Source organism: Zymoseptoria tritici, chromosome 5, assembly GCF_000219625.1.
Source record: "Zymoseptoria tritici IPO323 chromosome 5, whole genome shotgun sequence".
NCBI classification, from domain to species: Eukaryota; Fungi; Ascomycota; class Dothideomycetes; order Mycosphaerellales; family Mycosphaerellaceae; genus Zymoseptoria; species Zymoseptoria tritici.
Window position 1 is genome coordinate 1861308 of NC_018214.1, and position 12805 is coordinate 1874112.

Here is a 12805-nt window from a genome sequence, read left to right on the forward strand (position 1 = left end):
GTGGAGCTGAACTGAGCTGAGCGCAGCTCTCGGGTAGACCTATTTCGAGTTGCTTCGCTTGCAAGACTGCATGGGCCCTGTCGCACAGCAGCACCTTCGACCGCACTAAAGGCATTACTTCGGCCTGATCTGTCGGGGAAAAGTAGGTTAGAGAGTGGCTGCCTTCGGTGGCAACCACTAGCACTTCTGGATTCGTCTACATCCCTTCTTGGAGCAACCATGGACGACGACGGCGAGCCGCAAACTCTGCTGCAATCCGTCCTGGGCTTCTTTGCTCGGAGGCCGTCGCCCAAGTCGGCAGAGCCGGCAGCTCTGAAGGCACGGCAGCGTGAGGCCTGGCTACGGACGGACGCATTCCTACAGCGCGATCATCTTGACGATGCTGATCCAGCGAGTGTTGCCCGGACTCTACGCGCGTTTGCGGCTCTAGTCCAAGACGACTCCGACCGCGAGGTTGATCTGGTAGGTAATCCAGAGCCACCACCAAATCCTGGTCGGTCACATTTCCGAGTCGTTAACCGCGATGCAGAACGTCCAACGGTCCCAGCACGAGCAATACAAAAGACTTCGTCGCATTGTCGAAAGTCCAGATCGCGAGTCACGCGCCGATTCGGACACCGTCACTCGCGTTGGAAAACGGAGAAGAGAGTGCGATGATGCGATCCAGGAATTGTCAAACCTGGATCAGGAAAACAAACGAAGACGAATACTGCCTATTCGGGAAGAGCCCGCTCATGGCTCCGATGTGGAAGACCCAAATGCCGACTTCGCCGTGCTAATGAGGAGACATTTGGTGTCCTTGGACAACGCGTTGCGAAGACATTGGGTCTGTGTTTGCCAAAAGTGCTCAGGATTGAGTGTGAGATTGTCACTGCCACACAACAAAAAGGATGTCGAGGCTGAGGCGAGTTTCGAAGTCTTCTTCGGCGTACGATCCGTGCCTGCGACTGCATTGCAAGAAGCTAGGATTACGGTCAAGTATGCTTCGAAGGATTGCATAGGGATGCCTATCCGCTAACAACATGATGTAGAGATCTACGCAAGGACGCGTTACCCAGGCGCTCATCCGAACCTGCGACTAACAGCTCGTCCGAGTTCGCCCACATATGCCAAAATGTCTCAGAATCCCTTGGCCAGCAAAATTGCCTCCATTTCGCCCTCGAGGATGGGACATTCTCCAGACTTCGCCCGCAGCCAAAGACGTTCGGTAGTGACAGGATCTCCCGGACAGTGTCCTTGTCAGCGTTTTTTGATCGTCAGCAAGAGCTACTCCGCGGCGAATCGGTGCTACCGCTGAAAGGGAAGCGTATACTGGCTCTTACGCTCGCATCCGCCCTTCTTCCTTTTCTAGAGACGCCATGGCTGCAGTTCTCGTTCAACCATTCCATGATTCAATTTTTTGAACCCCGCCAGGATGGAGTGCTTCCTGACATCACGAAACCTTTCTTGTCTCTGGAGCACGTCCCCATCGTCTCAGCGCGGAGTACAACTTCTGGAGCATGCAACGCCTTGAAACACATGGTTCACCCGAACGCCAGTGTGCTTGCGTTAGGCATATTGCTGTGCGAGCTTCATTATTGCACACCTGTGGAGCTAATGGGGAAGGATCCAAGGGCCGCCAGGAATGTCAATGATGATTTCTATACCTGCCTCGACAAGCTTCGGACGCTCGAAGACGATGCTTGCGAGGATTACTTTCTTGCCACAAAGGCTTGCCTTACGGGAGAGTACTATCCCGTTGGACAACATGCTGACTTCGACGATGTCAGCGTTCAGCGACTCTTTTACCAGAACGTCGTCAAACGACTTGAGGCCGTGATATTCAAAGGTTGGCGCATTCGATTGGGGGACTTGGGTTCATTTGACTCCCGACAGATTGAGTCCTGCTGGGGCTCCATTGGCCGAGAAGTCGTCCGCTCTCATGGCGGTAGGAGCGAACTCGCTGTCGAGGCTGGTATGACAAGGTCCAGCGCGCATCGTTCAAGGTCTGAAACTATGACTGCATCCACCTACTCTGATCTAGTGGTTCGGATGTCGGCACAACTTCCTTCCAAAACGCAGTCCGGCGGGCACAGCGGCACGAGCTCGGAGAAGAGCTTACACCTTTTCGATGCTAGCTATCAGACAGTTCATGATGAAGAGTGAGGCATTAAATGCTGGGTACTCATTGATATTGTACTAACGACATGCCAGGCTTTCACTCTCGGAAAGGTGGATGGACAGCCTGCTGTCTTCGATATACCGCTTCGTTGACCCTACCATCGAACATGTCGAACCAGTACGAATAGCGATATTGGACTCTGGACTTGATCCGGACAGCCCATTCCTCATTGAGGACCAGCAGCTAGCGACTCCGCGGGTCAGGGAAGCGAGAAGCTTTGTGCGTGGATCGGAAATATACGACGTTCGAGATGAGATTGGCCACGGCACTCATGCGCTTGGTCTCCTCCTAAAGGTTGCTCCCTTTGCCGAAATCTACGTCGCGCGGATTGCGCGGCAAGAAACTCTGGATTCAGATGCGTACAACGACATCGCAAAGGTAGTGCTGTTCAAGATGTAAAAGCAAGTATCTTGGACTAAGCTAAAGATCTGTACAGGCCATTGATTATGCAACGAAGCAGTGGAATGCGGATATAATCTCCATGTCATTCGGCATTCGCGAGTACTATAAGCCTATGGATGACGCTATATCTAACGCACTGAACAACCGGATCTTGTTGTTCGCGGCAGCATCAAACGATGGGGCAAATCTCGGCAGAGCCTTTCCCGCTCAATGTCCAGGCGTCTTTTGTATACACTCGACCGATGGAAATGGTAATCCTTCAAAGTTCAACCCTACGCCAAGCGTATCGGATGTCAACTTTAGTCTACTAGGGGAGCAAGTCTCTTCTCACTGGCCGGCCGGCATGGATGGCCACGAGCAGACTGTCCGCGTTATGTCAGGTACTTCCGTCGCAACACCGATCGCCGCAGGCTTAGCCGCGTCAGTGTTGTCCTTTGTCCGGCAGCAGGATCAGTATGCTGCTGCAGAAAGTGCAAAGCTGGGTCCTTGGCTGAAAAGTCACAATTCCATGGATTTGGTCTTCAAGAGTATGGCCAGAGAACGGCGAGGAGAATACGATTATATCACGCCGCATGTGCTGTTCAACAGTGGCTTGTCGAAGGAAGATGTGTATGGGAGGATCGAGCATATCAAGCGGGAGATGTTCAAGCGGACCATATTGTAGACTCATGACGAGAGTCACTACTTTCAATGAGTGCTCAAGAAAGGTACCTTTCCAAGCATGGGGATCTTCATCGCTTCATGATCTGAAATATGGCCCGTTCGTTCATCATGAATCAAGCAGGCACGCAGTAAACACTGCCGTCCTCGGTCGCATCGGTAACAGTCCGAGCGGTTTTGATCTCGGCGCCACTCACATCGTCGATCAGCACGCATTCGTCGTCTTCTTTTTGCCCCCCACCAAGAGACATAAAGGCACCCTTGTGATACTCTTGAAGCTTGAATCTGCGCCCAAATCTGAGCCGCTTCACACGGAACGCGAACACAAATTCCGAATCACGAGTGGACTGCGTAGCATCCTCATTCGTGCTTGTCCAGTGGCCTTTCGGCCCAAAGGCCATGCCCAGCGCGGGCACATCGATACCAACATTCGCTTTCACAGACGTGCTCTGTGTAGTCGAATAATTGATTTGAGCTCCTTTGACGAGCTTCAGTCCCGTGACGAGAAAGAGTTCGCTGATGAGCGCGAATCTCTGCCGGGGCTCTCTCAGCCAAGCCTGAACAGCTGGTGCCTTGACGGCTTCTGCCACGTATCCCTGGCTCGGCTCGAACGCTAGCGTTGTCATCGTGTCGAATGCGAACGTATTTGCCGTTTTGTTCGAGCGCTCAATATCCAACTCAGGACCAAGAGGGATTCCACCGCATGCCAGCTGCAAGAACTGCGCATAGATACCGAAGCCAAGGCCCTTCTCCGCGGACACCGTTTTCATCCAGTTGGTCTCGACTATGGGTGGGAAGGCGTCGGTCACGGCCACGACGCTTGCTCTATTCAAGGTATATTGCGGTGCGGACGTCGAGCGGATGATGGAACCGAGATCTAGCGGACCCGTAGGTGGAGAATGTATGATGTCGGAAACTGGACACAGGAAGTATGTCTTTTGGCTGGACATCGTGTAAAAAAGGCAGAAACACCGGAAGGTTTCCCAAACGTGTGAACTGATCAAACGAAGGAGAAGGTGCCAGACCTGTACCGTGGGTAGCACGAGTCCGCTGCCGAGCTTTATCCTTGACGGCTGGCTCGCTTACAGACAGCGACATGGGAAGATGCACCATGACCTCAGCTCTATGGGTCTCAGACAAAGGCGCGAGGGGGCGTGGCCATGGGCGGCCAGAGATTCTCACCGCATCTGAGGCTCTCGAGTAGCAGGTCTCGTATCATCAGGCGCGATTTGCTTGCGCATCATGGAGCTCGGCCGGACTGAAAGAAATGCACGACCGTCTGCACACTTGGAGTGTAAAAGCCCAGCAGAAGATGAGCCTGTGGACGATGTTTTTCTTCAAGATGGGCTTCGCGCGACCATCGCAGAGCATGCGACACAATGCCAGTCGCTTTTCTACAAATACATCGCCATACCTGACATCGTGCCAGATCCGACAATTATAGACGACCAGCTAGCACGCTTCCGTCTCTGGACCACAAACATGGATGTTTACGGACCTCTCAACGTCTCATTAGACTACAGACTCCGATTCAGTCCTATCGCAGCAGATATTATACATCAGCTACTGGATGTCATCTACGACACCTTGCGGTCTTGTAAGCACTATTCGTAACATGACTCGATTGTCCGGGTAGAAGGGCTGATGAGCGTGAGCGCAACAGTGAAATCATTCAGCGATCGACCGCAGCGCTCACTTGGCAGCAAGAGACGACGCATTTCTGGCTACAGGCTTCTAAAGGCCGGCGATGATGCAAGCGATTCAGAGAGCGATGGTGATTTGACAGAAGAGAACATGATGAAGATCACTGAGACGATCGGAGGAACTTTGACACGGCTTTTCCGCCTGTCCAACGCTGTTCGAAAGTCCGCTAAAGCGAATCGAGCTCGTAAAATCGAAAAATATCGAGACGACATAGAGGCTAATCAGGCGATCGAGGAGCTGCGTCTCTACACCCAATGCTACATCGATTTTCGCTTCCCAGAGACGCCAGAGGCGATCTGTTCGGCCTTGGTCAACGCGAATGCGCTGCGACTCCGACGGCTGTGGTATCAGCGCTCTCATCGCAGACGCATCGATCTCAGCCTGCCAATGCAGCAGCCGCCTCCGGTCGTTGTTCAATTGCCGGAAGCGACAAGAACTTCGCCAGCGGTACGATTCGCGCCAAGCCCAGCACATATAGTGACTAAGGAAATGCCGGACTTTTCGCCAGCGCCAGCGACCTTTGCTACTACTGCGCGACAAACTGCGGTTGCAGCCTTCTACGCCAGATCCACGACTGAGGTCCCTCGAGCTAAGTCTGTCCTTGTGAACAACAAGCTATCGTTTCCACCTCTACCACCAACTCAAGAATGTCCATATTGTGGCGTAATTGTTGAGTTCGGGAGCACTGCGAGAACAACGCTGTGGCAGTGAGCAAATCACATCTGCCATTTTGTGAGAACGCTGGGCTAATGCTAGTATGCAACAGCAATCACGTTATCGGAGATCTGGAGCCTTTCATTTGTCTTCATTCGCAATGCCTGGATCTGGACCAACTCCGCTCCGGGACCAGCCCACCCACATTTGAAACATCAAAAGCCTGGACCAGCCATATGAAGAGTGCTCACGGACACACGTGGGAGTGCAGGGCCCCTTCCCACCACCCAATTGTCTTTGATCAAGAGCTTCTGTACCAAAAGCACTCTATCGAGGAGCATGGCGTGCCCGAGGCCCATGCCGGGAATCTCAGCAACGCCGCACGGAGGCCAGTCCTAGGACAAGTGTTAGAGTGTCCATTCGGCGACGACTTCCAGTACTCGGGCAAGAGCGAGCACTCTGATGTGTTCTCCAGCGAAGCTCTTCAATTACATATCGCTGGCCACATGAAGGAGATTGCACTTCTCACACTGCAAAAGCTTCCCAACGACGACGACGGAGAGCTGGACAACCTCGAAAGCGATCAAGTACTAGGAGACGATGAACCGAACGGCATGGCTGGATTCACGCGCGCAAGTATGTACAGCATACTGGACGACGAGGAATTGGACCTTCAATCTCATGATGCTGGCGCTGAGGACAATGCCTCGAGCCCTCACGAAGAAGACATCAGTGCACAGGTGACAGTACTTGGCTTGGAGGACGAAGACGATCTGAAAAGGTCAAAGCTCCATCGTGCGGTGCAGGCTCGTGACCCGGACCTGATCAAAGCCCTGGTTCAGAGTGGCACGAATGTGAATGCGCAAGACGAGAATGGCCACACGCCGCTACACTACGCTACACAAAGAGGCTTTGTTGAATGCACAGAGCTCTTGATCGACAACGGCGCGGACTTACGAATGACAGACGGCTTTGGGTTCTCTCCGCTTCTCTGGGCCGTGGTCGCTGGGCAGGAAGGCGCCACAAGGATGATGCTATCCAAAGGATCCGACGCCAACTCGTTCAGTGCAGACGGAAGGTCTGCGCTCGCTTGGGCTGCGAGCCTGGGCTGGTCCCTGCCTCCTGAGGTTCTCCTCGAACATGGTGCCAGTGTATCTGACAGTCGAGGCGAGGACCGAACCCTTCCTTTGGACGAAGCTGCAGCGTGTGGCAATCTTCCTTATGTTCGATCGCTACTCAAGTTCGGTGCAGATCCGAACCACCGTAATCGCGATGGTTGGTCCGCAATACATTGGGCAGCAGAGGAGGGACATCTAGACGCCGTGCGTATGTTGCTCGATGCAGGTGCTAGACCTAACGTTGCGAGCTCTTATGGCACGTCTCCCTTGCACTGCGCTGCAAATGGAGGCCATGTTGCCATAGTAAGCTTGCTCCTTTCCCGGCAAGCTGACCCACTCAAGTCCACGTGTCACGGATGGACGGCACTACACCACGCGGCTTTCATGGGACATTCTCATGTCGTCGAAGCTCTCTTGCGAAACGATCGTGCACGATCGACTGTCTCTCAGCAAGACAATCACGGCTGGTCTACCCTTCATCTGGCGGTCTTCAGTCGAGACGTGGCCACGATTAACACTCTACTTCAAACTACGGCAACGACAGATCTACGTACACTGTTTGACGAAAGTGGCCTCACTGCTGAAGAGTGGCTAGATCGTGGCAGCAGGACTCAATCTCAGGAAACCCGAGGCACTTTAGCGTTCAGCAAATCGCGCTGTTGCCGGGGGGTCACAGGCCTTCGTCTAGCCGTCACCTTGGGTCACGTCCAAATGATTAGACTTCTGTTGGGATTAGGACATGACATCAATGGTGTGAACTCAGGAAAGAGGACTGCTCTCTATTACGCCGCAAAACAGCGTATGCATTGGGTTGTGGATGTACTCCTTACCCTGGGTGCGACGCCGAACATTCTTCCGGTAGGACGAAAGCGTTGGGAGGACTTCCTTCCAGATAGCGATATTTTACTGCGGCTTGTACGAGCAGGATACTCGGAGCCAGGTCCCGAATCCGACAAAGTCAGCCAGATTTACCAGGCGCTTCGAGCGCCGGGTGTGTTGGCTGTGCCCGATCAAATCATGACCGACGAAAAGGAGCCATCCCGGTCGGACCGTGATATCTCCTTGGGACCAGAGCAACCACGCAATATGACAGGCGCAACTACAAGTATACCGACACGATTGCGGGTGCCGCCGACGAGCCAGCCGGGCGACAACAAGCGCAAGGCCAAATCAGGCCGCTCGGATTGGTGGAAACGTCTCATGGGTGGGAACAGTCTGACGAGAGGAAGTTAGATAGGAAAGATCGCATCTTTGGATGAAGTCTGGAGGTTGTATCAACGCTACAAGCTCGTTTACTGCAAGCAACCGCATACGTCGCTGCTAGCACTCCATCAGTGATATGCGACCCCCTCGACAGTCCGCGGGCCTAAGATCCGAGCTATCATGCGTTTGACCTCCGGTAGGGAATGCAAACGCTTCTCCACTCTCTCTCTCTTTGCGCCACTAGAGCTTACAATTCCGTGCTGCTTCCCAATAATCAGACACTGTGCAAGCGACTTGCAAGCACGGTTCTGCAACGGCCCTGGGGACTCCTCTGCGATCATCGCACCGAGTTCGTACGGGATAGCCTCGCCGACCAGCCAGTCGTGGGCTTTGACATTTTCCTGGCAGAGGACCAAGCATGATGCCGAGGGAACATCGAGGAAGCGGTCTTGGCCCTTTCCCTGAGCTTGCTGCGCGAACTGGAAGATACTCGTCATAAGGAGGTGTAATCTGGCAGAGTCGTGATTTGCGCTAATATTGGATAGTTCATGAACGCAAGCTTGATTTGCATCGCTGAACAAATCGGTCTCGTAATCGCTGCCGATGTATCCTTCGAAGAACTCTGCGACAACCCGAGAGAAATACTTGATCGGCCCTGCTTTCCGGTCCGCTATCATGGCAAAGTGAACGGTCAACAACGAAGCCGTTCGAAGGACAGCTTCTTTGCGCCTCCTGGCTCGGACGCAGTCATCGAAGTCATTGAGGAACTCGCGAACCCCGAAGTGAAAGAATTCCAGCGCATCCCTCTCGCAGCTGATGTTGGCCCAACCCGAGATCGCCGCGGCTGTGATAGCAGTCCCTTCGCTCCATTTGTATTGGACAGTCGCAAGTTCCGTTTCCATGCCGGTGAAGACTGTAATCGCCAAGAGCGCATGGAGATCTCTCGGTGCAACCTTTTGCAAGATCTGTGTAGACAGTTCGCCCATGGAGTAAAGCCTCTTTGGATTTCTCGCTGCAATTAGGCCGAGAAAGAACATATGGTACAATTTTGCCCATTCTCGGAGTTCATCCGTTTTGTTCTCCTGAACAAGCTCCTGCAGTACCGATAGGCCATCCCAGCGGTCCAGTGCTACGAATTTGAGATAAAGAGACATCAGGCCCAGGACGAGAGGTAGACGGAGGGAAAGTCCAAGGCCTTTCATGACCATATTGACGAAGCGAGTTGAACGCTTAAATCGTGCGTCGAAGACCTTCTCTTGGAGCCCAAGTAGTTCTTCGACTCGCTGATCGACGCAATCAGTTGGCTTTAGTAAAGGTGCTATTCCCAAGAGAGATGGTAGCTTGTCTACGCGGGCTCCATGCTCGAGTAACTTCTGCGTTATCTCCGTCGAATTTGCCAGGATAGCTCGCATGAGCGGCGTGTCGGTATCGCCATGTTCGCCCTTGGCCTCGAGATAAGCCCCGTGTTCGAGCAGCACAGATACAACGGGCCCGTGCTGTCCAGTGACTGCGATATGGAGTGCGGTCAACATGCTTCGGTCTTTGGAATTGACACGGGCACCGCGGTCGAGCAAAAGCTCTGCCATTTCCCGATGACCCTGATCGACCGCCCACGACAATGGCGTTCGGCCATAGTTGTCCTTCTGCGAAAGAAGTCGAGCGTATTTGCTGAGCAGCATTTTCGCCCAAGGTACATTGCCAAAATATGCCGCGAAATGCAATAGCGTAAACGTTGGCGGACCTCGTCCGTTCTTCTCCTGAGCCCAGTATACTTTCCACCATGCGTCCCGGACTGGAGAGTTGACCTGGAAAAATGGACGACCAAACGCAGATTGACCGTCGATGACTTTGATGGCGTGATGAAAATGCACCGGCCAGTACTGACTGGCATAGGAGAGAAATGGGACGTTTTGCCACATTTCTTGAGGCCCTCCGAGGTTGCCAAAACTGCGCTCGATGTGCGCAAGGCACGTCTGCATAAGCCTTTCGTGGGTGTGTTCGTTCATATGAAACATACTGATCCCTTCGATGTTCTTGACTTGATCTCCTTGAAAGAACTCCTTCGCCGATTCGTGTACCAAGTTGATCACGTCACCTTCGATCTTCACAAGTAGCCCGCTGAGCCTGAGCCGGTTCACAAGCACTTGTTTGGCTGATAGAGTACCCACTGCCTCTGTAGATGTGGCCATGGTCAGCTCATCAAGCGTGAGTGGCCTGGCAGCGAGGACGATCCACTGAAGAATGGGGACTAGGACCTCTTTGTTGCTGATCTGCTGCAAAAGCCGTTGGTAGATCCCACTCAAGCCTTTGGGAAGATCTCGAAGAACGTCATCAATCTTGCTCCAATTTTGGCCACGAAGCTCGTTGACAGCAAACCCAACCCAAAGAAAGGTTCCGTCGGCGCCAGACAGCAAGGTCTGCTGAACCCGCCTGACTGATTCATCGGAAAGATGCTGTTCGACTGCCAGCTCAGCAACTTTGGCGGAAACATATCTTTCGATATCCTGCGAAATAATGGTGTCGGATGCGTCCAGAGAGATGCGCTGGAAGTGCCCGAGTCTGCTCTGAAGTAAGGCCGGCTGAGGTCGGGAAAGGATAATGAGTTTCAAGCTCGGGCTTTGTTTTTCCTCGGGCGTCGATATGTAGTTCACAATGGCATCGAGAAACTGTCCAAGTGAGTCTCTTGCACACTCATCGAGACCGTCCAAGACACAGATTACCCGGGATCTGCTCTGTCGAAGTAGAGTCACAAAGGCTCTCCACAGAGGAACGAAATTCGAAGTCGTGTACTTGGTGGTCTCTGTCCCTTCGAATGAGCCCTTAATTTCCTTGGCCAGATGAGGGTGAAGGTCGATCCATTGATGCAGAAGGCCCCTCATTATCGTTACGGCTGAGTTTCGGTTCTTGTCGCGGTTACTGCAGAAGTAGTAAAGGAGAACAGCGTCAGTAGCGTCGGCCAACGGTTGTAGCACGCTCGTGATGTAAATCGACAGCATGGTCTTCCCCTTGCCAGGACCACCGCAGATCCACAGAACCTGAAGCTTCGCATCTCTCAGCCACTCCTGATAGCGAACATGTCGTACTAGCCATTCGCAGGTGCCGTCGACTCTACGTCCCTTCAACGCAACAAGGGATTTTCGATCGACTTCCGGTCTCGTCAAAAGTAGAGCATCAAGTACGGGCGCGGCCTCGGCATACACTCTGGTGGCCAAAGGAGCGTTCGACACGGTGGGTATGAAAGAGACAACCTCTTTTGCATACGCTGCGGCGGCCACTGCAGCGTAACGTTGCCAGGCTTCAGACGTGTGCGAATCAGCGTAGTCACAAATGCCGCGGACCACCAAGTATCTGCCAGCATCTCTTGGCCGAGACGACATGGCCTCGAAGCAGAGAATGGTATTCTCTTGTGCAATTTTGTCCCGAATCGTCTCGTCACGCATCGGCGTCTCACCGGAGGCGATGGTGCCATAATGAACTCTTGGGCCTTGTACATTACCAGACTGGCGAGATTGGATCCCATCTGGACCGCGTATTCCTTCCTCGTGGTCGATATCTGGATGATCGTACATAGAATCGGAGATGACGTCGTGCTCTGGGGCAGGACAGCGAAAGTGGCTGGGGTCAGTCAGTACGGTTTCGGCGATGTACTGGTTCATCCTGCTCTCGTCTAAGATTGCAGCGGTCTCGGCTTTGCCCATGGCTATAAGCAATAATGGTGATGGCTGATCTAATACCCCATTGCGAACCGATGTGTACTTCAAGTGCACTCCAGCTGCATCGTATCGAATGACAGCCGGCAAGCCAGCCATTGACTTGCTGACCACAACGTCTCCCAGCCGAATATCCTCCTTGGTATTGGGTACTCCTCCTGCGACGCCGACAATCAGAACAAAGCGGAGGGCCATGAAGCACGCATGCAGCTGTGTCGCCACCTTGGCTTCCGATGTTCTTCCGTTGGGATACGCCACGACGACATTATGCCCGTGGATGTCCCCTAGAATGTAATGCGTGTCATCTTCTGGACCATGGCCGGGGATTCGACGGTCATGAACGTGGTCGAGGATTGCTTTTGCTGCTGCAACTTCAACGGGCAGTGCGCAGATCCAACCAAGAGTGTAGTCTTCGCAGGGTGCCATGTCCGGCCGCAGAACAGTTCGATAACACCAGTGGCGTATTTGCAATGGCACAATTGCCAACGTGCCAGCTTGAGGGTTGGGCTATATGGCTTCCACGACTTCGGATGAAGTGTCCCCGTGCTGTCGGTGAGCGTTTTGTTCGTAGCCGTATTTGTCGATTCGCGCCAGTCTCGCGGCGGCGGAAACGGATGAGTTGTCGATGTCTGTTCCGGTTGATGGACTGCGAACAGGATGTTTGGTCCTTACTTGGTCGCTTGTGCCTGTCCAACGACGGTATAGTTTTGATATTAGGACATTGGGCGAGTCACGCAAACGCATATAGAATGGCGAACCGAGAGCATGGGCGCACAGAGACCTCCCCAGTCCCTTCATCACGGCGCCTTTGAGCAGACTCTCGATGGCTCCTCGCTCCGCACGTACCTCCCTCCGTACAAACTGGTGCAGGTGCATAAGCGAAACATGACCACTACAATTCTGCAGTTGAGTGATCGTGACAGTCAATCACAGCGGCAAGCGCCGCTGTATTTTTTGGCCCCACACAAACCCATGTCTATGTTGTCCGCTCGACTGCTGGAGTGGTTCAGGGCAGCTTGTCCCGGCCCGACGAACTCCGCCCCGCTCAGAACACATCTGATTTCGATTGGGTGCCGTCGCTCTACCCACGCTTTGTGAGCACGTACTGCATGGGATCTTTGCAAGGATCCCGGTGACGGATCTGACGGTGGGGGGCGCGAGGCCAGGGCGGGCCCGGCGCTTAGGCAGGTTTG

General features: G+C 53.5%; 4 protein-coding genes across 4 annotated transcripts; 2 read left to right on the forward strand and 2 right to left on the reverse strand.

The window, feature by feature from the left end:
- Positions 1-219: 219 nt before the first annotated feature.
- Positions 220-2560, forward strand: MYCGRDRAFT_93376 (uncharacterized protein; the record flags this gene model as incomplete). Its single annotated transcript, XM_003852227.1, has 5 exons — positions 220-396; positions 476-978; positions 1032-1954; positions 2024-2141; positions 2194-2560. The coding sequence occupies 5 exons, from the start codon at positions 220-222 to the stop codon at positions 2558-2560; spliced, it is 2088 nt and encodes a 695-aa protein (XP_003852275.1).
- A 779-nt stretch (positions 2561-3339) lies between these two features.
- Positions 3340-4173, reverse strand: MYCGRDRAFT_93377 (uncharacterized protein; the record flags this gene model as incomplete). Its single annotated transcript, XM_003852483.1, has 1 exon — positions 3340-4173. One exon carries the CDS (start codon positions 4171-4173, stop codon positions 3340-3342), a length of 834 nt encoding a protein of 277 aa, XP_003852531.1.
- A 532-nt stretch (positions 4174-4705) lies between these two features.
- Positions 4706-7294, forward strand: MYCGRDRAFT_93378 (uncharacterized protein; the record flags this gene model as incomplete). The annotated part of the gene is made up of 4 exons (XM_003852228.1): positions 4706-4820; positions 4887-5634; positions 5694-6903; positions 7028-7294. The coding sequence occupies 4 exons, from the start codon at positions 4706-4708 to the stop codon at positions 7292-7294; spliced, it is 2340 nt and encodes a 779-aa protein (XP_003852276.1).
- Positions 7295-7601: 307 nt separating this feature from the next.
- Positions 7602-12038, reverse strand: MYCGRDRAFT_72401 (uncharacterized protein; the record flags this gene model as incomplete). Its single annotated transcript, XM_003852482.1, has 2 exons — positions 7602-9545; positions 9810-12038. The coding sequence occupies 2 exons, from the start codon at positions 12036-12038 to the stop codon at positions 8031-8033; spliced, it is 3744 nt and encodes a 1247-aa protein (XP_003852530.1).
- Positions 12039-12805: the final 767 nt, after the last annotated feature.